The 26,204-nt window shown below is 42.7% G+C and overlaps 3 protein-coding genes across 3 annotated transcripts; 1 reads left to right on the top strand and 2 right to left on the bottom strand.

The window, feature by feature from the left end:
* The first annotated feature begins 755 nt into the window (after nt 1–755).
* Nucleotides 756–3,467, top strand: nanp (N-acetylneuraminic acid phosphatase). The gene is made up of 2 exons (XM_080037307.1): nt 756–888; nt 2,071–3,467. Exons 1-2 carry the CDS (start codon nt 799–801, stop codon nt 2,710–2,712), a joined length of 732 nt encoding a protein of 243 aa, XP_079893433.1. The 5' UTR covers nt 756–798; the 3' UTR covers nt 2,713–3,467.
* Nucleotides 2,812–11,534, bottom strand: polr1b (RNA polymerase I subunit B). Its single transcript, XM_080037306.1, has 15 exons — nt 11,299–11,534; nt 10,755–10,922; nt 10,495–10,641; nt 10,264–10,396; nt 10,001–10,137; nt 9,655–9,878; nt 9,052–9,223; nt 8,765–8,936; nt 8,107–8,388; nt 7,550–7,683; nt 7,286–7,456; nt 5,561–5,717; nt 5,223–5,419; nt 4,884–5,134; nt 2,812–4,403 (listed from the first exon to the last, which is right to left on the bottom strand). The coding sequence occupies exons 1-15, from the start codon at nt 11,473–11,475 to the stop codon at nt 3,521–3,523; spliced, it is 3,405 nt and encodes a 1,134-aa protein (XP_079893432.1). The 5' UTR covers nt 11,476–11,534; the 3' UTR covers nt 2,812–3,520.
* Nucleotides 11,535–19,570: 8,036 nt separating this feature from the next.
* Nucleotides 19,571–25,939, bottom strand: dnajc12 (DnaJ (Hsp40) homolog, subfamily C, member 12). The gene is made up of 5 exons (XM_080037428.1): nt 25,607–25,939; nt 24,989–25,067; nt 24,504–24,643; nt 24,258–24,402; nt 19,571–20,172 (listed from the first exon to the last, which is right to left on the bottom strand). The coding sequence occupies exons 1-5, from the start codon at nt 25,682–25,684 to the stop codon at nt 20,090–20,092; spliced, it is 525 nt and encodes a 174-aa protein (XP_079893554.1). The 5' UTR covers nt 25,685–25,939; the 3' UTR covers nt 19,571–20,089.
* Nucleotides 25,940–26,204: the final 265 nt, after the last annotated feature.

The raw sequence follows: 26,204 nt of genomic DNA, 5'->3' as shown, positions 1-26,204 counted from the left end.
CCAGAGTCACGTAGGCCTACTAGGGCATTTGATTAGACAAGTGACGATGGCTGTTTCCCGCTGATTTTGTCACCTTTCTAAAATATGTCTGCAGTGTCATAATGCAGACTTGGCCACCGTTCAGCCGCCCTACAAACGGAAAACTTGACTCCATTGTGGAAAACGGGAAACTGCTGTCTGAAACACGGTACAATTGTATCAAATAAGGCAACGTGCTCAATCTGGGACTTTTTTGTTTTGTTTTTTTCTTTAAAAAAAATGTCTTTGGGTAGGCCTTGTGGTAGTCTGTAGCCTTAAACAGGAATTTTCTTGTAGCCTTTTGTTTATTTTTTACAGTCTTGTTTTAAAATGTAGCCTAGAGGCCTCAGGATAAAACTAAATAAAGTCTGTTGATTCAAGTAGGCGTAACCTTGGATTTGGGATTTTTTTTTCTCAATCTTAAATAGCCTAATAATTTGAATTAAGTAGCCTTTATCCGTGGTAGCTTAGGCTACACTTCAGGCTATACATGTTTAAAGTAAAAATACAAATAAACGTTTGCCTAAAGTTATTATATCATAACTGGAGCAGCTGAAAGTCGTGCTTGGTCAAACTGGAGCAGCTGAAGGTCGTGCCTGGTCATTGAGAATCTTTTGCGCGTGTGGCGCCCTCTCGAGGAAGAAACCCGCAAGTAGGCCTATGCTACGTTACATCAGAACTACAACTTCCAGCGTGCAGTTTACCCGGTAGTGCTTCCAACGACCAGCACTGTATTTACCTTTTACTGTAAACGTGGAATGAACAGTTCCTCCGACAATAATGGACAGAAAGGCTGTGAAGGCGATATTGTTTGACTTGGACAACACGCTCATTGAGACAAGCCGGGCAGGCGCAGTAGCGATACAAAAGGTGATAATGTGGGGATTTGCCTCATGTAGCATTTAGAGATAACTTCCATCTGGCTGTTAAAAGTCGGCCCAACGTGAGTGCCCAATTAACGTGGCTAAACGCGGGTGGACTAGTGACTTGTCCCTCGTAACCGGACGATAGCCTAAATGTCATTGTTGACTGTAGGCTATTTAACGCAGGTTGCTACAGGCTGTGCAAGGTTGTGTTCAACTGTAATTGGGCTACATTGGTGTTTTAAAGGGATTGGTCGGAGCCGCCGGTGTTCTACTCTGATTGGCTGAGTGGAGTTCATAGGCACTGGGAGGGAATAAAGTTGACCACCACTCAAATAGGCTAAGCTTACATTTATTTCTTTTTTATATAGCCTGGAAATGTTATTTCACCGGTTTCAATTTACTGTTTGTGTAATGATGTGTTGCCTTTGTCAGTGGTGGAATGTAAACTCAACTCAAGCCTAGCCTACTTGAGTTCATTCATTACAATTTCGAGGAATGTGATAGGCATATACATGGTTCACCAACATAATTGTTTTCGCTTGTCTGATTGCACCTCCTCTCTCTGGGTTAGGCTACTGTGTGTACACTTTTAGCCTTATTGATGGGCATTTTTCACTGCAGAGCTAAGGATTTTACAAACATGCTCAAATAGCCTATTATAGTGCAGAGTTAGGCTGTAGATTAAAGCACCCAGTAGGAAAGAATCTGAATGTGTTACATAGCCTACTCTCACATTTCAACATTAAACTAATCATTTTCCAATAATACAATATCCTACTATATTAGGCTATGTAACAGAGCATTTTGTGTAAAGAGTACTTTTAATTGCGATAATTGAATTACATTTTGTTGATAATGCTGAGGAACTATTATTTTAAGTAAAATTATTTATATTTGACTTTCACTTATATGTAGGTATGGATGTGAAGATAGACATATAGGCAGATTTTATTTTTATTTTTAATCCGTGGCCAATGCCTTTAAGAGGATCTGACATAGGCCTACTCAATTTTCTATGCCATAGTAAGAGTATTTACTACTGTCCTCCCAACTGATATGACTGGTGTATTGCACTTTACACTTAACTTCTAAAACAATCTCAAGGCTGCCCTCTTGTGTTTTATTGCTGCAAAAAATGCACATGCTTTCAATTAATGAGGCTATCTTTTGTGTTTGAATCTTATAGACCAGTGAACTCCTGAAGACCACACTGGGCCTTGACAACATGACTATAAGCAGCATATGTGACAGGTTCAAGCAGAAGCTTCTCCACGAGAGCTTCGACCCTTCAGCTGGCAGATCCATCGATGAAGTGCGTGTGGATCACTGGCAGGAGAGCATCCAGGAGGCCGCTGCAGGCAGTGCCACACCTTCTCTGGCTGCTCAGTGCTACTACCTGTGGAAAAACAGTCGCCTGGAGGTCCTCGCTCTGTCCCCTGAAATATGCAACCTCCTTAAAGAGCTTGGCAGCAGATACAAGCTGCTGCTGCTGACCAACGGGGAAACTCAGACCCAGAGAGAGAAGGTGGAGGCAGTGGGGTGCCAGGAGTTCTTTGATGCCATCGTGATCGGGGGAGAACACGCCCAACAGAAACCGTTTGTCTCCATCTTCACACTGTGTTTCAGCATGCTGGAGGTGGAGGCCCACCACTGTGTTATGGTGGGTGACTCTCTGGACACGGATATTCAGGGGGGCTTTAATGCCGGAGTACGGGCTACAGTTTGGATCCACGGTGCAGGAGACGCAGCACCGGAAGGTTCCGTTAGACCAGACTACACTGTCCCTACTGTGCTGGACCTGCCAGACGTTCTGGCACAGCTGGAATAAGGACAACTGGTGAAACAAGTTCATTAGGACTGTCCACTTCAAATGGGACTTTTCAAAGATAAAAGTCATGTTAATTTGTTGTTCACTGTATTACTTTTTTTATGAATCTAGCCAGGAAATTCACAGATAATGTCCTTTTTTTAGGACTACTTTTAGGGTCACTCAGGTTCAGGTATAACCTTTTTATTCACAACCAGAGTGGAAGTAACCAACCACGGAAATTAGGTAAAGTAAAAGTAATTCAAAAATGTAGTGGAGTATATCCATTTTCCTTGCTATGTACTTCTACAATACTTGCTGCAGTCAATCTAGAAATGTCATATCAGTCACAGGGGCCATGTCATACGAAATGAGAACTTTACATTTTCATTTAGTACAATTTTTCTGGTTGCTCTAGTCTGTTATATAACATACTTGATAGAATTTGAAACAAATATTTGCAGTGACAGATCTGAATTCTTGGTACATAACATAATTTTTATTCAACTCTCAGATTGACTGTACAAAAAGACCTTTGGGTTATTTTGACATGCCTTAACAGATGTCAACACTTTCATTCCTCCACATGCTGCTACTTGGTGGTTATCTTCTCAAAGTCTTGGCTAATTAAAACACTTGCCAAAGGAGATACACTTCTGACACAGCGTGGCTTTACAGTTTGTTTAGCATGGTTCATTCCAGCATCTTCATATGATATAAAAATACACTGTAAATTAAACACAAAGAGCAGTATCACTATAAACACTATCTTAATATCTGTTTACTGTCATATTTAAACCATGTGGTTTTACTGGTTGTCCTGCGATATTTACTTAACATCCAATTTGACTTTGATGTTCATCGCTGCGAGCTCGGCCACAAAGTAGCGGAAGACGTAAGGAACAGACACCGAGTCGATGGAGTCACTTTTCCCACACAGGGTGCAGACAGTCTTGCGGTGGCGCATGTTGGACCAGTAGGGGGGCGGCTTCTCTAACAGCGGGGAGAGCAGGCTGCCGCAGTCCACGCACACCTGAGCCACCGATCGGTCCGAGCAGTTGAACAGGCGGTCGTGAAGCAGGAAGGAGGAGCCGTGGGCCAGCAGCGCGTCTCGCTCCATCTCCCCGAAGCGGATGCCTCCCTGGATGTTCCTCCCTCCCACCGGCTGGTTGGTCACCTTGTCTCGCGCGCCTGTGGTCCTCACCTGGAACTTGTCTGAGACCATGTGACGCAGCCGCTGGTAGTAGACCACTCCGATGAAGATGTCCGCCTCCAGCTCCTCTCCGCTCACTCCGCTGTACAGCCGCTCTGTGCCGTAGTAGTTGTATCCACCGGCCCGGAGCATTTGGCCAAAGTAGTCCAAGGCAGAGTTCTCCTCCGAGAAGGTGAAGGGCGTGGCGTCGTGGCTCAGGCCGTGCAGGGCGCCGGACTTGCCCGCCATGCTCTCGATCAGCATCCCGATGGTCATGCGCGAGGGGAAGCCGTGGGGGTTGAACAGGATGTCAGGACTCATGCCGCTCTCTGTGAAGGGCATGTCTTCGGCGGGCCACAGGCGGCTCAGGATGCCCTTCTGACCGTGGCGACTGGCAAACTTGTCCCCGATGGTGGGGTTTCTGGGCACTCGTACAGTGATGCACACGCGTTTGAAGCGGCCGGAGCCCGTGTCGTTGCTGCAGACCTTTATATTGTCGACAACGCAGGCCTCTTGGCTCCTGGGAGAAAAATGGGGGGGGGAAAGAACACGTGAGCTGTTTGTAATCTTAGGGCCCGTGTCCACCTACCGCCTTTTTTCAATTGGTTCCCAATGAGAAGCGGACGCCTCGGCAAAAGGCTCAGAGAAAAGGCGCATTTTTTTTTCAAGCGTTTTGCCCTTTTTGTGCTGCCGCTTCGAGCATTTCGAGTTCAAAAAAGCTAAACTTTTCAGAAAACTAAAATTATTTAGTTTTGATTTATGATACAATTACATGAAACAGTGAAAAAATGATTGTAAAATAACTGCAGGCTCTGCAAATGTAAACAAAATCCTCTCCCTTGAAACTGCATAGTGCATCTTTAACAGTAAAACTAAAAAAAAGTAGTAAAGTATTGGAAAAAAATAACTATCGAATATATAAAGTAAAAATAATTTCATGATTTGAAAATGGCATGGTTTTATTTAGAAAAAACATGACTTCCCAAATCTTGACACTCACTTGTAAAAGTTGACAAAGGTCTGGCCAGTGTTGAGGTTCATATAGCTGTAGAAGGGGTCTCCATACTCCAGTATTGATCCAATGTATGGAAGTCCATCCGCGTCTAGTTTTCCATCGACTTTTGGGTCACCAGGCTTGGCGCCAAACACCACACCGTCGTCTCCCCTCACCTTGTCTGCCAGGTCCACCAGTTCAGTCTTATAGATACTTCCATGGGCAAAGCCTCTCTCCCAGGATGACTTGTTCACAATCTAATGCATTAAAGTGAGTCAGGGTTTCACTTAAATTCCACCAGGTGAAAAGTGTTTACAGCAACTATTGTGTGTGTGTTGGACTCACCATGGCATCTTCCATGTCGTAGCCTGTGTAGGATATGACGGCCACGATGGCGTTGGTGCCACTGGGGTAGTTGTCCAGGTTGTAGTGGTCGTACATGTAGGGCCTGACCAGCGGGCTCTGAGGGGTCTGGAGCCGGTACAGCTTGTTATCAGAGCGTTCAGCGAAAGAGTGCAGGGGGAAACCCATAGTCTGCTTACCTGATTAGAGAATGAGGTCAATGTTTGATAGAAGGAGTGCTTCACGGCTGTACAAGTTAAAATGATTCAAAGCACCTCTTAATGAATCTTGTCAGCCTGTGCACCTGTGTAGGTGATTGGAGCCTCTAATGGTGGTCTTACCCATCTGACACTGGTACATGTTCCTAGGACTCTGGTTGTGATCTGAGTAGGGGATGAAGTTAGCCACGACGCTGAGCATCGTGTGAGGGAAGAGCTCCTGGTGTGTGGTCACTCCTGGCTCGATCTCATCCTCCATAATGCCCACATTGATGTACAGCTGCAGAAAGTTAGAAAAACATGATTAGAAAAAAATTATATACAGTGGCTTGAAAAAGTATTCATACCCCTTTAACTTTTCCACATTGTCACATTACAACCACACACGTAAATGTATTTTATTGGGATTTCATGTGATAGACCAACACAAAGCGGCGCATAATTGTGAAGTGGAATGAAAATGAGACATGGTTTTACATTTTTTTTATAAATATAAAACTGAAAAATGTGGCGTGCTCAAGTATTCAGCCCCCCTGATTCAATTCTTTGTCGAACCACCAATCACTGCAATTACAGCTGCAAGTCTTTTGGGGTATGTCTCTACTAGTTTTGCACATTTATAGACCGACATTTTTGCCCATTCGTCTTTGCAAAATAGCTCGAGCTTCAGATTGTGTGGAGAGCGTCTGTCAACAGTAATGTTTAAGTCTTTCCAGGTATTCTCGATTGTAATTAGGTCTGGACTTTGACTGGGCTAACGCATGCATATGCTTTGATTTAAACCATTCCATTGTAGATCTGGCTGTATGTTTAGGGTAGTTGTCCTGCTGGAAGGTGAACCTTCACCCCACTCTCAAGTCTGTTGCAGCCTAACTGGTGTTCTGCCCTGTATTTGGCTCCATCCATCTTCCCATCAACTCTAACCAGCTTCCCTGTCACTGCTGAAGAAAAGCATCTCCACAGCATGATGCTGCCACCACCATGTTTCACGGTGGGGATGGTAGGTTCAGGGTGATGTGCAGTGTTAGTTTTCCACCACACATTGCATTTTGCATTAAGGCCAAAAACTTCAATTTTGGTCTCATCTGACCAGAGCACCTTCCTCCAACCCTTGCCACATGCCATGCGGGGGACACAGCATATTCAGATGAGATCAAACTTGAAGTTTTTGGCCTTAATGCAATATGCTATGTGTGGCGGAAAAAAAACACTGCACATCACCCTGAACACACCATCGCCACTGTGAAACATGGTGGTGGCAGCATCATGCTGTGGGGGTCCTTTTCTTCAGCAGTGACAGGGAAGCTGGTCAGAGTTGATAGGAAAATAGATGGAGCCGAATACAGGACAGAAAACCTGTTAGGGTCTGCAAAAGACTTGAGACTGGGGTGGAGGTTCACCTTCAAGGAGGACAACTACCATAAACATACAGCCATATCTACAATGGAATTGTCATGGAACGTGACAAAATGTGGAAAAGTTCATGGGGTATGAATACTTTTGCAAGGCACTGTATATCTTATATATATTTTTTTCAATCAACCTTTACAATGTTTGTGCACATGCACACATAGCAGCAGACATAATGCAGCATTAAAAAGTTAAAGTGTCAAACAGTTTCACGTTTACATTTTTTGGGGGGCATCAGAATAAAATAACCAATACAAACCGCACATTGATGAATAGTAAAAAGGAGATAAAAAGTAAAAAACAATAATAAAGTGCCACAGTGTTAAGGAATGACTAGTGAGGCTGAAGGCGCATGGGGGCAGTACAGTTTTGTTGCTTCAGTTACTGTGGTAATACAAATACCAGAGCATCTTTTTAAAAAGCAAAGTTTACACTTACTTGTTCAAAGGTGCCAATCAACTCTTGCTTGCCAAGAGCCAGGTTGCGTACGGGCCGCACCATCCGACAGGGAGTTGTGAACAGGAACAGGCCTGGGTACAAGCTGGCCTTGCCTGTATTTGGAACCAGAACAATCTCAGTCCAGGGGGGCATCTTCTTTTCTTTCAGCACCTGTTCGTGTAATGTTTTAAATATCAGTTAACTGCACAAGTAATCTGCAAGTTACAGCCAGTCAACATTTTATATCTCATAAAGCGGACATACCTTAAACCTGCGCATTGAGTCAACTACAACTGGGGCTAAGTCAGTCTCCACCCAGCCTACGACAGCCCCATCCAGCAGCACAGGGTAGCAGTCTGAAAAGGCTCGCCCCGGAGTTCCATCCACTGGAGTAACACCTTAGGGAGCAGCGACAGAAACATGATTGTACATGGTCACGTACTTTAAGGCTATTGTGCGTAGTTATTTCATGTAATAGAATGTTGATAACATGAGCTTGAAAGAAACTCTGTATTTCTCAGTATGGCAGTATTTTTAATGTGGTGGAATCCAGAAACATTTGTGTGCACCAGATCAGATACACAGACTTGCGTTCTACGCCCTTTTGTTTTGTGAACACATCTTTTTGCTGAACTGAGTTTTGGTTATCTCGTTCATTGTGCTTGTTCCGTTTGGCTGAAAATAAGCCTTTTTACTGCTTGCTGGCTTATCTTCTGATTACGCTGACAGTGTTGTTGTAATTACTTGAAATTCCTCATGGGGGCAGCAGAAACTTTGCAATACAGCTTGAAAATGATAACGTTGAAAGACAGAATCCTCACCGAGGGAACAGAGCAGAGCGGGCAGGGAAACGGTGGGCAAGGTAGGGGCCACGATCTCACAGCTGGCCGTCATGTGGTTCATGAGTCCACACGGCTCTCCGTCTGGAGTGTGGACGGGGCACAGGAAGCCCCAGGACTCGGGCAGCAGCTTACGGACAGACGTGGTCCTCATCTTGGCGAACGCCGCCCCTCTGTGCACGCAGCGGAAGTGGGACAAGTAGCGGATGAAGTTGAGCTTGTCTGCCACGACGCACAGACCGGTGTTCTGCAGCATGCCAAGACCTGTGGACAGAGAGGGGGAAGCCATACTGAGTACATCAACTACATCCTGTTTACTTGAAAAGGTTGAGTCAGCGATTCCGGTGAAGGCTTGTTGTAAAAAAAATCAGAGAATATTTCCTTGCGGGTGGCTGCTCCAAAAGAAATCTGGAGTTAATACACAGGCCTAGGCTATGTAAACTGGAATTTAGAGAAAGTTGATGTAAACAAAAAAGGGCCACCATAGCTAGCAACATGCACTTTTACATATTCTGGGTTGTGTATTCATTTTTTAATTAAAAAAAGATTTTTAACAAAAAGCGATACTGACAACAAGCATTCTCAACGAATCACTTACTCCACCTTGTTATGCACTCCTGCTGAACTTCAATGGCCTCACCTGACTTGGAGCTGAGGTTGCCGGTGGCCAGCAGATATTCAAAGGGTTTGGTCAGGTCAGAGCCCATGTTGAAGACCCTCATCATGCTTTCCGGAGTCACCACTCCACTCAGTCGGTTGCCTCTCTTGTCAAAGGACAGCTTCACAGACACCAACCAGGCAAACATTCTCTCCTGAGGGATATATTGTTTTGGTTTTAAAAATGTCACAGTGAGTCCGTGCACACTCAGTTTTGAGCACAATCTCTGGTTTCCTCTTGATGACATAACAAACAGGTCACCCACTCACCTTCAGGAACATGAGGTAGAGCTGACCGGGAGTGAGCACCTCCTGACACATGATGCTGTCGGGGTTCTCCTCCATGCACTCCTGCTTGGCAAACGTAAACAGCTTCCTGGTCATCAGACACAGCAGGTAGAACTTCTCTGCGTTTGACTTCAAGTGGATACAGATGCATTCCCTGGTCAAACAAAAAAGGAACTTGTTTCACTGAATGCCCTCAACAACACAATACACACACCGTGCGTTCCAATACCCATACTTCCATCACGTTCAAATACCCATACTTCCAGTATGTCGTTTAGTATTGCAGAAAAAAGATTTTGGATGTGCCAATACACAATGTCAAATGAGGCATTCTGAAAAATACCCGAACGTCCTAATACTTGCTGTCGCAATTTGCATTTTGCAAACTGGCATGACTAAATATATACGTATAAGTACGTACCAATTATGTGCAAACTACATGCCAACTACATACTTTTTAATGGTAATCTTAAGTATGTGCCATAGTAAAAAGAAAGAGTATGTGATTTGGAACACAGGGAAAGTGTGTCGTTTCTCTGCGGCTGCTGAGAGAGAAAAAAATAATCCGTCCGAAAATTGACGTACTCTAGCAGGAAGTTGGCACACTGCTCGTTTGTGTACCACTCTGGAAGGCTCATCTTGACCCTGAAGCGCTCTCCCAGGTAATTGAGCACACTGCTGCGGGTGGTGCAGCTCTCCTCCATGACGACGCGCAGCATCTCCGACACACAGCTCTTGTAGAAGGAGTTGTCCTCGCGGCCCTTGATCAGCTCCTGGTAGATCTGGAAGTCTGTGAAGTCCACCAGGGCCTGGAGAAGAGCACAGAGGAAAAGAAGCATCCGATTTACCACACAAAAAGAGTTTTATACCTGATATTTTATTATGTTTTTATATACATTATTAAATACATTTAAACCAGATTATTTCCTACCTTGAGTGCAAAGCCTAGTGGGAGGAAGAAGAGCTCTTTCTGGTAGATAAAGTTGAGCATCACCGTGCCGTTCTCCAGATAATGCAGGTTCATGTTTATGGCCGTGTGTTCTTCCTTCACGCAACGCATAGATATACCTGTGACAACAAGATGACATCATCGAGTATAAAATACATGCAGCTCCAATTGTTATGAAAAGAATATTTTTACAATGCATTGCAAAAGGGTTATGTTATTTTTTGCACATTACAGTATACACCCACCGTACTGAGTGTATCCCTGGCCCCTGCTCTTCCACTTGGGTCTTGACATGGCGATAGGATAGTTCCTCCGCGGCATGATCAGCATACGGATAACCTTCTCAATTCCATTCACGATGAAATAGCCTCCCATTTCCTGTTGATGTTAAATAGGGAGTTTGTACTGCAATTATAAATAAGGATTGCATGTAATGGATTTCTGCTCATCTCGCATGGTAGGAATGTGTATCGTACCTCTGATTCCTCGTGGTGTTCCACCAGCTCTTTTGGGGACATGCCATGCAGGTTACACATCTTGGACTTGACCATGATCGGCAGCTGACCCAGGGACTGTTTGATGACGCCTTTGGCGACTCCGTTAATCGACCAGCTGATGTCGGCCTGAGATGAAGCAAAACGCAAGTGGTTAAAAGAGCCGACCAAAGTGTCATCAGGCAGTCTCAAACCGCTAATTTCATTGAGCTATTCCACTTTTGCACACATCTCAATCTCACCGCTATCTTTCCTTTGTATGAACATCTTCTGCCCCTGCACTCTGCTGGAAACACCTTCATGTCCCGGCAGATGCTCCCTTTGGTGACCAGGGGGCTGTAGATGGTAGCGTCGACAAACGCAAGGCTGATCCTGTCATTTTTCCATGTGAACTCCAACGGGGGGATTGACTGAGGATGGAAAACAATTATAATAATTTTTGAAGATACATGCATAGACAAATGCAACTAGGGTCACTGATACAGACAATACAAGGGTAAATATAAAAGAAAAACAAAAAGGTATAAAAGCATTCACTGAATATTGAAGCCAGTAACATGGCAAACCCAAGTGAAATAGATCCAGGATTTAATTTGCATTTGAGTAAAGATTTAAATTGTACATCAACATTATATGTTAGTAGTACAGTTTGAGGTTTTGAGTATTTTTAGTAAAATGTGACGGCCATAAAGAGCTCTAGTGACATTTTTAGAGTTTTTAGAATATGTTGAAAACATTATGTTATGTGGCTGGCCGTTCTCTTGGCTCAAACAGAGTCCAACTGACCTGCACAACGCGATTGAGTCCGTCAGTGACAGCCTGGTCAAAGGACTCGATGTGAGCTTTGGTCAGATCCTGCACGGCGGCATGTTGTGCGTCTTTCAGGACACCAAATCCTCCCTCCGTCAGATTCTTTAGACAAGGACCTTTGGGCAAGTTACTCCACTTTTCTGAAAAGTCCATGCTTGCCGAACCGGGGATACATAGGCTTGTTTACCACATGTGCATGGTGACACAGGAAGTACACCCTGGCACCGGAAGTCTTCTTCTTCTGCACGTGGCAACATCTTTATCGTTGGACTGCTGCTGCCATCTAGTGGTGGTGGTCATTTCCTTCGCGCCATTCTGCGTATTCCACATTGAAATCTTGTTATTATTCCAGGCTACATTTAACATATGCTACTGAAAGAGCAATATCCCAAAGCCTACTCTTTTTTTTATAGTAATTTTTGATTTATAAAAAAAAAAGGCTGTATCCATGTTCTGTTTTGTAAAAACGTTGGATACATAGCCTCTAAAGCGGCTACGAGGAACTTTTAAATATCTTTAAAACAGTCTAATTTTTCCTTTGATGATCATAAATTACATTTAACAGCAAACGAGACCATCAGTGCAAAGAAATCTGTTTTTATATAGTTTTTATAAATGCTAGTCGCACACCCAGTCACATATTCGTTTTGGTCACAGATTTCAGGGTATAGCGCAGCAATGCAATTTGGGTATCCTATCAGTCCAGGAAAGGGAAGGGGAGCCTTGTTTGAGACAGTTATTTGTCGTCATAATGGCTGATAACGGGGCAGGACCATCAAATTAAAAAAAGAAAATTCAATGAAGAACAACTAAAAGCTAAAAGGGAGAGTGATAGATGGGCGGGAGGAGGGCGTTGCCAAGCAACGTGTAAACAACTTTACTGGAGTGAACTAGTCATGCAATGTTTACTCCTAAGTGAATGAACTGCACTAAAACAAAGTTTACTTTGCTTCACCGTCATCAGATGACCATTATTCATCTGAAATAGTCATTATTTAAAACATAAAACATGTGAGAGTGGTGAGTGACACTGCATCAACTCATTGCAATCAGGTGTGTGTAGCACTTACTGGCATTAGTTGATGCAGTATCACTAACAACTCTCACAGAGCCGAAAAGATTCCGTGCCCTCAAACTTTCAACATGGACAAGCACTATATTGCGTCCTAATCATTTGACTCGCACGGCCGGCACGCACTAGAGAACATCTGTATGACAGCTGGCGTCGTAAAAATACTACCGGTTTTGTCCAAGGGGGCCGCCAGCCGACAGAGTTCCGTGTAGCCACTTTAAGTTGTAAAAGTTAAATAATGACTTTAACTCGATCTGGCAATTTCCAACACCTTTTTGAGTTAAAAAAAATGCAAATGTACGCATAATTAGTTAGGTGTAGCCACATTTGCATATTAATTCAAATACAAAGACTTGAACTCTTAGCCTTTAAATATTTTGTGAGTACGGCCCAAGAACTCCTGAGCTCAAACGAGCCGCCAGCCTCAGCCTCCCTGTATGATGTCACTGTTAGCAACTATGACATCACTATAGTTATTCTGTAATGGACTGTGACCTGACTGCAGTTCTGCTGTAACGGACTATGACGTCATTGCAGTTCTAATATAACCCATTATGACATCACTAGGGTTCTAACTGTGACCAACTATGACATCATTACAGTTCTACTGTGACCAACAATGACATCACTATAGTTCTACTGTAACGGACTATGATGTGACTGCGGTTCTAAAATACCCCACTATGACGTCACTAGGGTTCTACTATGACCAAGTATGACTTCACTAAAGTTCTACTGTTACCAACTTTGAAGTCCTTATTGTAAAATGAGACACTCATGATGACCCACACATTATACGAGCCAATTGTCTCTTTCACAGCAGACATTTTGACCTGTCACAGAAGGAGAAGCTCAGGTGTAACTGGTAACTTTAATGATGATGGCTGTGTTGTATTCAAGTGTCCCAGTAAGCCATGACAGTGGTAGTCAGACTTCATACATTTCATCATACTGTATAAACATCAATATCTTCTGTTAAAAAGACCAATCAAGTCTGTTTTGTTAGCTTACATTTGGTGTGGATGTTCTGCAGTTCTTTTTCACCAGGTAAGTGTCTGAACTGTCCACTGGACGGTTTGTTACTATTAATGATCTTACAACATGGCAGAAGAGTCACAGTTAGGCCTTTCACACCAAAATGAACCAAGAGTCAGTTCCAGGCTGGTGTTGGGGTCAGTTCAAAACTGGTTACAGCCTTATCCCAGTTTTGAACCGGTTGGTTTCACATCGACCGGAGACAGCCATGGAGCCGGCAAGAGAGCAACGTCATGACGTCACTGTAAACGTGTGTGTACGTCACCCGACGCCGCTGCTCTTGTGGCTAACGCTAAAGCTACCGCTAGCTTTAAGCACAACAACAGCGGCGAATACATCTTATTTTTACACTTGTTGGCTCTCGCTTTGCTTTCTTAAGCAAACAGGACCCATACAGCGTATTCTCGCCGGTCAATTTGATCGCTACGTTCGGTAATTATGTTATGTTTACGTCTCGTAGTAGCGGTGTTTTTAAATATGGCGGGCATGAGGTTTGAGTTGCTCTGGTTGGTCAGGATAATCCCTCCCCCAACCGTTCGCGCAAGCAGTTCTTATCAAACCCTGCTCAATCCTGGGGTATGAGTTCCCCCGGTTTTTACGGCCCGGAGCAGGCTCTCTGGCGGTGTGAAACCAAAACACTGGCTCTAACTCCGAACAAGCCCAGAACTAGCTCCGATTTTGCGGCGGTGTGAAAGGCCTAAGTGAGACAGCTTTAAATGTTTGAAGTTCTGATTTTGACTAGTGTGGTTGATGGTCATTGCTCCTCTCCTCCAGGTGGAGGCGGTGTAGGACAAAGAAAAACAACTGCTTTCTCGAGTTTTTCATGGACACAATAAAATAAAGCAGCAGTGCTGAAGCTGTTGTTTCCTATTTTAAGACATTGTTGTAGTCCCAGCTGATGGTTAAACAGTAGAAAGAGTGTGAAAAGACTGGGTCCCGCTGTATTACTCAGGCTGCACTACAGCGTCTATTCACAGGCGCGATCCCACTACTGAGCGGCACGGGGGCTTTGACCTGCTCCGTTTCCGACCTGGGCCGGTGCACCCCTCCTTAGACGACCTGGTGGTCCCGGGCTCCCCCAGGAGCACCATATCGATACCGAACTTAGTGCGGACACCCGATCGGCATAGTCCACTGCAGCTCAGAACTCCTGAGCTCAAACGATCCGCCAGCCTCAGCCTCCCGGTAACTTGGATTATAGGCGCGCGCCACCACACCCGGCGAGAGAAGCCTTCATTCATGGAGATTTTGGGGTTTAAAACTGTGACTTTATCAGGCAGAAAGCTCTGGTGCCATCTTGAGACGGCCGAAAAATACAACACCTGTAGACTTAAAGGCTGATCAGTGTTTGTCTAATTTTCCTAAAACATTTTCAATTATAACACCTTACTTTAATAATGATAAATTCCTTTTTTAATCACAACATCCTCATCCTTCAACACAATCTTAGCCTAAAGGAATCACGTATGACTCAAAAGGAACTACTTTGTGTTTGCTTGTAGAGACATATATTATCTAAAATCATCCTTCTCAAGAAATTATACCAACATCACTGCAGTTCTGCTGTAACGGACTATGACGTCATTGCAGTTCTAATATAACCCATTATGACATCACTAGGGTTCTAACTGTGACCAACTATGACATCATTACAGTTCTACTGTGACCAACAATGACACACTATAGTTCTACTGTAACGGACTATGATGTGACTGCGGTTCTAAAATACCCCACTATGACGTCACTAGGGTTCTACTATGACCAAGTATGACTTCACTAAAGTTCTACTGTTACCAACTATGACATCACTATAGTTCTACTGTAACCCACTTTGAAGTCCTTATTGTAAAATGAGACACTCATGATGACCCACACATTATACGAGCCAATTGTCTCTTTCACAGCAGACATTTTGACCTGTCACAGAAGGAGAAGCTCAGGTGTAACTGGTAACTTTAATGATGATGGCTGTGTTGTATTCAAGTGTCCCAGTAAGCCATGACAGTGGTAGTCAGACTTCATACATTTCATTATACTGTATAAACATCAATATCTTCTGTTAAAAAGACCAATCAAGTCTGTTTTGTTAGCCTACATTTGGTGTGGATGTTCTGCAGTTCTTTTTCACCAGGTAAGTGTCTGAACTGTCCACTGGACGGTTTGTTGCTATTAATGATCTTACAACATGGCAGAAGAGTCACAAGCCCGTTTTACACAGAGATTGCGGCATATTGACGGAACAACATCACTCCAATATGCCGGCTTTGCTTGCTTCTGTGTTATTTACACAGAACCAAGCAACGCCGGCCTGCTGGCGCATCAGTAGCCCCTTTTACACAGCGCTCCGGAACGAAAGAGGTGCTTGTAAACAGCGTCAGGTGTGACGTAAACATTTAGCGCCGCGCCGGTCAGCTGCTTTACAACAACAACAATGGCCGGTGAATTGAGAGCAGAAGTGCTGGAGCTTGCAGTAAGAGGGCCGTATTTTACTGTCCCCACGATGTGCCAGTTGATCTCGCTACGCGCTGAGTGCAACATCACTGGGACAGTTAACCAAACTGACTAAATCAATCCGACCGCTTCACCTCTGTGTGTGTGTGTGTGTGTGTGTGTGTGTGTGTGTGTGTGTGTGTGTGTGTGTGTGACAGGTTGGTTGTGAGCGAGTCTCTTTGTGAGGGCAGCGATCTGCCAATCAGACATACACACAGTGTGTGAAGTCACGTTACTGTAGACAGAAATAAAGTGTGGATATACGCTCAGACTTAGGATAATAATAGTGGCGGCGGAATGTGTTAGCAAAACAGTAGCTCTGTGGCTAACAGCTGAGCCGGAGCCTTCAGTCAGCTGAAGCAGACAGTCTAGCGGGGCGAGCAGACTATTCCCCCGTTACTAGGTCGACCTTCAAACTGAACAAGAGCCCTCCGCTGCGCGTCGGGCTCCTGCTTCAGCTTGTCGGTCTTTATTTCTAGCAAGTGACCCGTTCGCTATACTTTATCCCTTACTTAGCCTAGCCTAGCTTTCCATTGTACAACTTCTCCTGGGCAGAAATAGACTCATACACTCTGCAAAATGAAGCGCGGGGGTTTGGATTGAGCAACGGACCTTATGATCAGCTAGATTATACACCGTTCCTTTTATTTGGTGATTTTTACGGGACATCAGGCCGCCGTGGTTAATGTTAAACACACGTCCTTCAACTGCTAACATGGTCGCATGTTTAGAACGTAGACTATGGAACGTCAAACGCCCCCCTGTTCCGCAACAACAAGCTGGAGCATTTAAACAGAGAGGCGGAACTGATCGTGTCGGGAATCTTACTACCCCCCGAGGTAGTAAAATTCCCGGAACGATCACTCGCACCTTTCTTCCCTCGTTCCGCAACTGTCGCATTTACACAGCTGGGGGGAGGGCCGAAAGGCCGGCATATTCCCGGCTTTCACTGGCTGTGTAAAAGGGGCTACAGTGAGACAGCTTTAAATGTTTGAAGTTCTGATTTTGACTAGTGTGGTTGATGGTCATTGCTCCTCTCCTCCAGGTGGAGGCGGTGTAGGACAAAGAAAAACAACTGCTTTCTCGAGTTTTTCATGGACACAATAAAATAAAGCAGCAGTGCTGAAGCTGTTGTTTCCTATTTTAAGACATTGTTGTAGTCCCAGCTGATGGTTAAACAGTAGAAAGAGTGTGAAAAGACTGGGTCCCGCTGTATTACTCAGGCTGCACTACAGCGTCTATTCACAGGCGCGATCCCACTACTGAGCGGCACGGGGGCTTTGACCTGCTCCGTTTCCGACCTGGGCCGGTGCACCCCTCCTTAGACGACCTGGTGGTCCCGGGCTCCCCCAGGAGCACCATATCGATACCGAACTTAGTGCGGACACCCGATCGGCATAGTCCACTGCAGCTCAGAACTCCTGAGCTCAAACGATCCGCCAGCCTCAGCCTCCCGGTAACTTGGATTATAGGCGCGCGCCACCACACCCGGCGAGAGAAGCCTTCATTCATGGAGATTTTGGGGTTTAAAACTGTGACGTTATCAGGCAGAAAGCTCTGGTGCCATCTTGAGACAGCCGAAAAATACAACACCTGTAGACTTAAAGGCTGATCAGTGTTTGTCTAATTTTCCTAAACCATTTTCAATTATAACACCTTACTTTAATAATGATAAATTCCTTTTTTAATCACAACATCCTCATCCTTCAACACAATCTTGGCCTAAAGGAATCACGTATGACTCAAAAGGAACTACTTTGGGTTAGGGTTCTAATATAACTCACAATGACGTCATAAGTGTTCTACTGTAACCAACCATGACATCACTACAGTTCTACTGTTACCAACTATGACATCACTATAGTTCTACTGTAACCCACTATGAAGTCATTACTGTAAAATGAGCCTCATGATGACCCAGAATCACAGTGAGAACCATATCGATACCGAACTTAGTGCGGACACCCGATCGGCATAGCCCACTGCAGCTCAGGGGCCATATTCACAAAACATTTTATCTTAGCGCTAAGCGTACTCCTGGAGCACTAAAAGTTCTTAGTAAGGATTAATTTCTTAAAACCAATTCACAAAGCTGATAAGACCAACTTTTACTAAGGAATGGGAGGGACTCCTAAGCTAAGTCTAGAGGGCGGTGTTGACCTTGTTGCTATGGATGATGTCATGTTCATACCTTCTATGCCCACAGTGATTGGCTGAGAGGGAATGAGAGCTAAGAGTGAATTTATGACAGAAACACTGTGTGAGATATCCATATTGTGTTTCTGTATTAAAGTCAAGAGTTATACAATTAATGACAAGTGACACTGATTTAACATGTAACCCAGATACTGCAGAGTTTCCCTTACATTCGTTCACAATTAACCTACAATAGCGCCACATAGGTCTATTCATTTTAAATGTTACAATGATTTGAATTGGAAAAAATATCCTCATTGAACAGCCGCACGCCATGCACTCTCACTGTATTTCTCTCAACGGCGGACTATGCAGCAATAGTCAGACAGCGACAAACCAGGAAATTCACAATTTAGAAATTAAACCCAAACGTGACACCAACAGTAACTTTCAGTGCATCGTAAACCCAAAGCAACTGCAGGGAAAGGAACTTAATAATTTTCTTTTATATAAATATAATAAATATAAATGTGTCTATACTTTCTAAATATGACTAAGATCATTAAACCCTCACAGCTATTAAGGTTCCTTTTGTAAAGCTCACTAGCATTAAATCTCTCCAAAATGCCATCAAATGGTTGTCTGTGATTTACTCTTAGTGATAGGAGTCCTCTCGAGGACTCCTAGCTTTTCATAGATTTAGGAGCTAGTTTTAGCGCTAAAATGCTTTGTGAATTACACTTATCTTAAAAAGTTAGGAGTCCTAAAATTAGGAGTTAAACGCCCCTTATTTTTGAGAGTTACTCCTAAATCAGCACGTTAGGACCTACTCTTAGCCTTAAAATGTTTTGTGAATACGGCCCCTGAGCTCAAACGATCCGCCAGCCTCAGCCTCCCGGTAACTTGGATTACAGGTGCGCGCCACCGCATTTAGTGGTTTCCGGCTTCCAACTCCAAAGCCGGTTTTCTGGCTACCAGGGCCAGGTTTCTGACTAGCAACCCAAGGGCCAGGTTCAAGGCCAGGTTTCCGTCTACCAACCCAATGGCCAGGGACAGGGCAGGTTTTCCAGCAAGCTCCTGCCAAATGTATTTAAACAATTTTAAAATGAAACGCAGTTCACTACTTCCCAACACTGAGTATAAGTAGAAAACAGTAATACATATAAAAATTAGAAGTTTATGTAGCACGGGTTGAATGTAGCACTGCGCACCTTTTGCTTGCAACCCAATCACGCTTGATGTATTAATTTGCGGGTCTCCATTGCTGTTTGTATTGACAGAGGACACATGGATGTTGCTTCCATACAAACATAAAAATCTGAGCTGCCTTATCCTATGTAGAATGATGAAAAAACTAAAAAGTGCTACAATCGCCCCACATCTCCCCTACTGATGCCACACAAATGCACAACAACAATGTTCCATTTCAAATTAAAATACATTGACTTAAAATACATAAAATCATGGGGATGAGCCAAATAATGTACACAAACGTTTCAATTTAATGTTCCCATCAGTATTAAACTGAACATCAACACAAAAACACACAGCACAGTATTGGGCCTGATCATATATTCATTGCGTGAGAGTGAACAGAGCAAGACTAATAACAAAGTACATTATTCACATAATCTAATGCGCAATAGTCAGATTTTTGCTTGACAAAGTATTAAAGGTGGAGTCAGTGATTTTGGAGAACTTTTTGTCAGAATCAGTAAATATCTCCTAGTGATCAACTACGTGTCCGTATTGTGTGTGCGTTTAAAAAAATGTAAGTGTTAATACACAGCCTGGACTCTGTAAACAGGTATGTAGCTAAACAGGTACGTCGTAGCAAAATCCCTTTTGACATAAAAGGGATGGTTTTGACTACAAACTTTCTCCACAATCGCTGACTCCACCTTTAATATTTACACTTGCAAAGGACACATCTAGAGCTTAAAGTTGAGCTACAGCCAGAGTATATTCACAATTGTCACAGCAGCTCACATGGCCCCAACAGAATAAAGACAACAAAAACTTATCATCCGACATTTATATTTCATAATTTCTGAACCTTCGCAGCAGACTGGATGGTGAGTCAGCAGCCCAACGGAAACGCCGATGGCAGTAATCACCTAAGCAACAATGACAAAAAGTCAGTTAATTGATATCGATGCTGTGTGAACAACACACTCCAAGGTACTACAAGCTAGTACATAGTGAATTATGAATGTGAATGAAACAGTTCAGACCTGCTCAAGTAATACAGAAAGCAATGTGTAATGATCATACTATTAGAATTCGTCATGCAATACACAATACTTGATAATTATTTGCTCATAGAGAAAAGATTTGTTATCAAAAAACACACACAAAGTCATACACACTGCTTCGTGTCACATTTCAACCCACTTTTTGTCCGGTGCTCAAACTTCAAAGCTTCAATGTGCCTTGAAGTGCAAAAACATAACACTTCACTCAAAAGGGGGACAGCACTTAGCCCCTTTTATTATGGCTGCTAAATGTCCCTATTTTTAATAGTCAATGAGCTTTCCTTTACAGCAGAGGGGCACTTCAGCAGCACACAGTTTTCCTCTAGCCACAGACTGCTCCTCTGGGTTTTCAAAAACACATTTCTTATGCTCTAATTGGCAATTGTCCCCCCCCCATACACACACTTCAAAAGCATTGTGCATTAAAGGAAATCGGTTCTCCATACTCTTCATTAGTTATATGTTTTCAGAGAAACACACAAACAAACTTTCTCCACTGTTTTTCAAGCAAAGTGAGCTGTTGATCTAATTCTGACAGCCTATGTGTCTCCTTTGTTTTTTATGCGCGGCTTAATTTCACAAATCCTCTTAATACTACTTTGAAAGCTTTTTGCAGAATTCTTCATTGATGTTTTAAGTTAGAATTAAATATGCAATAACTATGCAATTGTAATGGGCCTTTTTTAATCCAACATCGATCCCAATGGTGCCAGGACTATGGTCTGAGATTAATATATAATAATGGTGTATTGATGCAGAGATTGCTGATGCAAATTTAGAATCCACTAAAAAGTTGTCTATTCTTGTATAGGTGCCATGAACTTGAGAAAAGAATGAGTATTCTTTCTCGGCGGGATGCTGAATTCTCCAAATATCGACATTGTTTAGCGATTTCATCAGATTATTCAATACAATTGTGGAGTCCAAAAGGTTTACTGGGCGAGAAGAAGATCTATCCATAAATGTATCTAAAATGCAGTTAGTCTCCACCTGCTATCAAGATGGTTGTAAAGATTGAGACTGAAAACACTACGGAAAAAGCCTGGATTATCAAAGTTTGGTGCATATATACAGTCATATGAAAAAGTTTGGGAACCCCTCTCAGCCGGCATTATAATTGACTCTGCTTTCACAAAAAAAATATAAAAGTGGTATGTCTTTAATTTACTAGGAACAGCTAAGTACTGGGATGTTTTCCAAACAAAGATTTTTTGAAAAGCAGTATTTGGTTGTATGAAATAAAATAAAATGTGAAAAACTGGCTGTGCAAAAATATAGGAACCCTTGTGGTTTTGTTGATTTTAATGCCTGTAACAGCATGTACAACTGATGACTTTAAACACAAAGTTGGTTAAATTATGTTGTTAAGCCTTGAACCTCATAGAAATGTCTGTTTAATCATGAGAAAATGTATTTTAGGTGCCTAAATGCAAGTTGCACTTCTCTTTGACTCTCTGCTGAAGTGAGACAGAATGGGATCATCAAAACAGCTCCCAAAAGATCTGAAAAACAAAGATTGTTCATTGTCATGGTTTAGGGGAAGGCTACAAGAAGCTTTCCCAAAGGTTTCAATTGTCAATTTCGACTGTAGGGAACGTTGTCAGGAAATGGAAGGACACAGGCATAGTGGCAGTTAAACCCAGGCATGGAAGACCAAGAAAAAAACAGGAGCGGCATAGGTGGAGGATTGTGAGAATGGTTGCACACAACCCACAGATCACCTCCAAAGGCCTGCAAGAACATCTGGCTGCAGATTGTGTATCTGTACATCGTTCAACAATTCAGCGCAATTTGCACCAAAACATCTGCTTTTTATAAAGACCAAATAACTTAATTTTTGTCTCATCAGTCCAAAGCATTTTCTTCCAATATGAAGCTGGCTTGTCTAAATGAGCTTTTGCATACTCCATGCAACTGTATCTGTGGCGTGGGCACAGAAAGGGCTTCCTTCTCATCACCCGGCCATACAGATGTTTTGGTGCAAATTGCACTGAATTGTAGAACCATGTACAGATACACAATCTGCAGCCAGATGTTCTTGCAGGTCTTTGGAGGTGATCTTTGGGTTGTGTGCAACCATTCTCACAATCCGCCGCATATGCCGCTCTTGTACTTTTCTTGGTCTGCTAGACCTGGGTTTAACTGCAACTGTGCCTGTGTCCTTCCATTTCCTGACAACGTTCCTTACAATAGAAATTGACAATTGAAACCTTTGGGAAAGCTTCTTGTAGCCTTCCCCTAAACCATGACAATGAATAATCGTTGTTTTTAAGATCTTTTGGGAGCTGTTTTGATGATCGCATTCTGTCTCACTTCTGCAGAGTCAAAGAGAAGTGGAACTTGCATTTAGGCACCTAAAATACCTTTTATCATGATTAAACAGACCTTTATATGAGGTTCAAGGCTTAACAACATAATCCAACCAATTTTGTGTTTAAAGTCCTCAGTTTTACATGCTGTTACATGCATTAAAATCAGCAAGACCACAAGGGTTCCCATATTTTTGCACGGCCAGTTTTTCACATTTGATTTAATTTCATAAACTAAATACTGCTTTTCAAAAAATCTTTGTTTGGAAAACATCCCAGTACTTAGCTGTTCCTGGTAAATTAAAGACATACCACTTTTATCTTTTTTGTGTGAAAGCAGAGTCAATTATAATGCCGGCTGAGAGGGGTTCCCAAACTTTTTCATATGACTGTATTTAGCAGGGTGACATGAAGCATCAAAATGATGCCTGTCACAATAATAAATTGGCCGTTTGGGTCAGTTTTGGTGAACAAATGTTGAAAAGGAAGATTCTTCTTAATTAGTACGGCCACGCCACATGCTTTAGCTGAAGGTTGACTGAAAAGTTTGTCCTATCACATTGCATCTCAATGGGCATCTTCATGTTTAATATGAGTCTCTTGTAAAAACATAATATCAGTATTAACGCTTTGCAAATTAGAGAATACCTTGGTTTTAGCTGGATTATTTAAACCTCTTACATTCTAAGCCATTAGATTGATGATGCTATTTCCATTTGAACTGTTAGTAGGACCACTCATGACAACTCCACATTGCACAAATGCTGGAAACCATAACAAACTGACAGAATGTCGTGAGTAACGCACACAAAAGTAGAAAAGAATGAACTATCCCCTACCCTCCCCATTTCCCCTTTCCCAATTAAGGGATAATATTAAAAAAACATTATAATGGAACTACTTTGCAATGGGCCTACACATAATCCTAGTAAACTACTAAATTTCAGTTCCACACCACCTTCACATAGTGAGCTAAGTAGGCTATTATATCGCTCCGATTACAACAATTTACAATTATGTTATTAAAACCCCTGACACTAACAGCTTATACAAGAATAAATTCAAATTAACGTGCTGATGAGAAACACCAGAGTACAGTTCGGTTAGAGATGAGAGATCCTCAGACTCTTTGTTCTGTGAAGAAAGCTCATCACAACTTTTTTCCAGCTCGGTGAGGTGGTCGTCTCAAGTCTCTTCCAGGCTGGTTATGTGGGAGGAGTTTGTGGCCAAACTTGTTTTCACCCCAGCGAGGGACAACTCTAGGTTGTCAAACCATATGTTGATAGAGTTTTCCATTCATCTAATGGCCTGTATGATAGACGACGGGGAGTCGTCCTCCATCAGTGTTGCAGAGAGGTCATCACTGGCGCTAGCCAAGTTTGGTGAACTGCTAGCTAGCTCGTTCAACAAAAAGTCACTTTCACTCCCCTAAAGATAGTCCAGTGTTTTTTTCTTGGTCCTCACCATATTTAAGAGCTTTATGCGTTATTTGCCACTGTCAAAAGGCTTAAAAATTAGCGATTTCTATTTAAATTAAGCGAAGGTGGAGGAGCAGAGTAAAAACACAAACTACTCCATGGCCTGCTCACTAGCGCCCCCTCTCTTCATTATTTTGATACCATTTTGAAATGTGCTTACTCTGGGATGGCATGGCATCACATGAAGCGATCATCGGATCTTCTTGCTCAGAATGAAGGTCCTCTGCTCGGGAAGCGGCAGGGAGTTCTGCTTTTGAGGCCTCCAACATCGGTTCCTTCTTGTTTCTCACAGCCCAATGCATTGACTGCAAAACAGATGGCCAAACACGACAGTTTTCTTTTCTCAGTTAAACGGATATACAATCATTTGAAAAATCAATGCCTAAAGTTAAGACAATATACATACAGTTTTGACAGAGTCATTCAATGCTTGCCAGTCGTGAAAAGTCATCATAATGCCACTCCTTTTCCAAAGATCGTAGTTTTTTCTCTTGGTTTCATTGCATAGAACCTCTTTGGCTTCCTGCAGCTTTTGGAAATCGACCACTGTCAAAAAGAATTAAAAAAATCAGGGTCGAAGATGGAACAATATGCTTACCTAATAAGGAGAAATAATCACCCTCTGTTTGCAGGCACTTGTAAGAAGCAGTATATTAACATAATTTGCTTTGAAGTCAAGACATCAGAAAGAGGCTTTGACTCATATAATGTAAGAAAATGTTTAATAAAATGGCAAAAAAAAAAGACCATCACAAAAGGTAGTAAAAATAAAAAGTTGAGTTCACCCCAACTTCAATTCACACTTCTGGCTGTTTAAAACATTTTACAAAATGTTATGTTTCCAGATTTCAAAAATCCTTTGTTGTTACGTGTTACAGAAATGGTTTGTACCTGCTGTTGGGTTGTCTGGGTGTTTGTCTGGGTGACAAGCCAACGCTCGGATCTTGTATTCATTGAGAATCTGTTCCGTCTGCAAGGGTAAAGAAAAAAATAATATAGCATAACTTTGACAATCTAAGTCAGGAATAATTTCATCACGTGTGTCTTAAAGAGGCCACATTATCCTCTACATACAATACATGTAACGGAAACACCCAGTGGTTGTCTGAACCGTTTCTATTTTAGGCTATCTTAAACAACATACATTTCAGGCCTTTTTTTGTATGAGCTGCTATGTGTTTACGTATTCAGCTGCACATGTAGGCCTAATATATGTGTTGAAGAACTCATCACAAGTGCAATTACCATAAGACAAGAGATGACGCACGACTTGACCTCTTTTGCTGATGCATCAACTCCATATGGTTAACACTTAGCAAAAACGTAGATAAATCATTCATTTAAAACAACGTTTCTGATCTTTGGCGTAGGCTACAGTCGGCTTTGAGTCCACATTTGAACTCTTAAACCCTTGTGTTTTGGTGTTTGTGTAGATCTGGATAACCATCGTCACACCAGCAAATAAGCTATAGCCTAGCAGATCCTTAAAACCCACTGGCCAGAACTTACTGAAGACAATTCATCACATCCTAAAAGACCGTAGTAATCCACCAAGTCCTCTGGTTTGCAGTTCAAAATAGCCTCCATAAAAAAAAGCTGTGATCAAATGTACGTGTGTTGTTCTTGAAGCGCAGCAGATTGACTCTGCGATCCTGAATCCCAGAATTCGGTTCAGTGACTGTTGGAGCTTTATAGGTCCATGGAGCTGACCCTCGCTGCAGCTGTAGATCACTTCCTGACAATGTCCTCAACAGTTTATCTTGGAATTATGTCAACTAGCTTTGGTTAAATAATGGCAAGACTGCCAAATGGTTAAACTAGCCAAGGGAGATCTCTCCTAAGTTGTGAGACCCTTTTTCAGCATGACGTATGATGCATTCAGGTGTCTGACCAAAGCTCCCCCTCAGAACCAAATGACGAGCTTTCAAGGGGGCATGAAGTAAATTAAACGTAGCTTTTAAAGTTGTTAGAACCCAAAATAAATGACTGATAACCTTTTGTTGTTGCTGACTTGGCTACATATTATGTGACATGTGAGTAAAAATTAAAAGGATGCATTTGCCAGATGCGTACGTGTGATTGAGGACATGATGATATAACCTATGTT

Source organism: Ammodytes marinus (assembly GCF_949987685.1).
Source record: "Ammodytes marinus genome assembly, chromosome: 11".
NCBI lineage: Eukaryota > Metazoa > Chordata > Actinopteri > Uranoscopiformes > Ammodytidae > Ammodytes > Ammodytes marinus.
The sequence above is the reverse complement of the archived record's forward strand: the minus strand, read 5'-3'. Positions and strand labels throughout refer to the sequence as shown.

Bases quoted from the DNA above. Each gene is read 5' to 3' on its own strand.
- polr1b (XM_080037306.1), bottom strand. From the start codon at position 11,475: ATGGACTTTTCAGAAAAGTGGAGTAACTTGCCCAAAGGTCCTTGTCTA. The intron at 10,923-11,298 runs GTCAGTTGGACT...TTCCATCCTCAG, and splicing joins GACTCAATCGCGTTGTGCAG to TCAATCCCCCCGTTGGAGTT. The intron at 10,138-10,263 runs GTGGGTGTATAC...TTGTTGTCACAG, and splicing joins CCAGGGATACACTCAGTACG to GTATATCTATGCGTTGCGTG.
- dnajc12 (XM_080037428.1), bottom strand. From the start codon at position 25,684: ATGGAGGCTATTTTGAACTGCAAACCAGAGGACTTGGTGGATTACTAC. The intron at 24,403-24,503 runs GTATGTATATTG...TCTGTTTTGCAG, and splicing joins TGAATGACTCTGTCAAAACT to TCAATGCATTGGGCTGTGAG. The intron at 20,173-24,257 runs GTAAGCACATTT...ATTGTTGCTTAG, and splicing joins TGATGCCATGCCATCCCAGA to GTGATTACTGCCATCGGCGT.
- nanp (XM_080037307.1), top strand. From the start codon at position 799: ATGGACAGAAAGGCTGTGAAGGCGATATTGTTTGACTTGGACAACACG. The intron at 889-2,070 runs GTGATAATGTGG...TGAATCTTATAG, and splicing joins GCGCAGTAGCGATACAAAAG to ACCAGTGAACTCCTGAAGAC.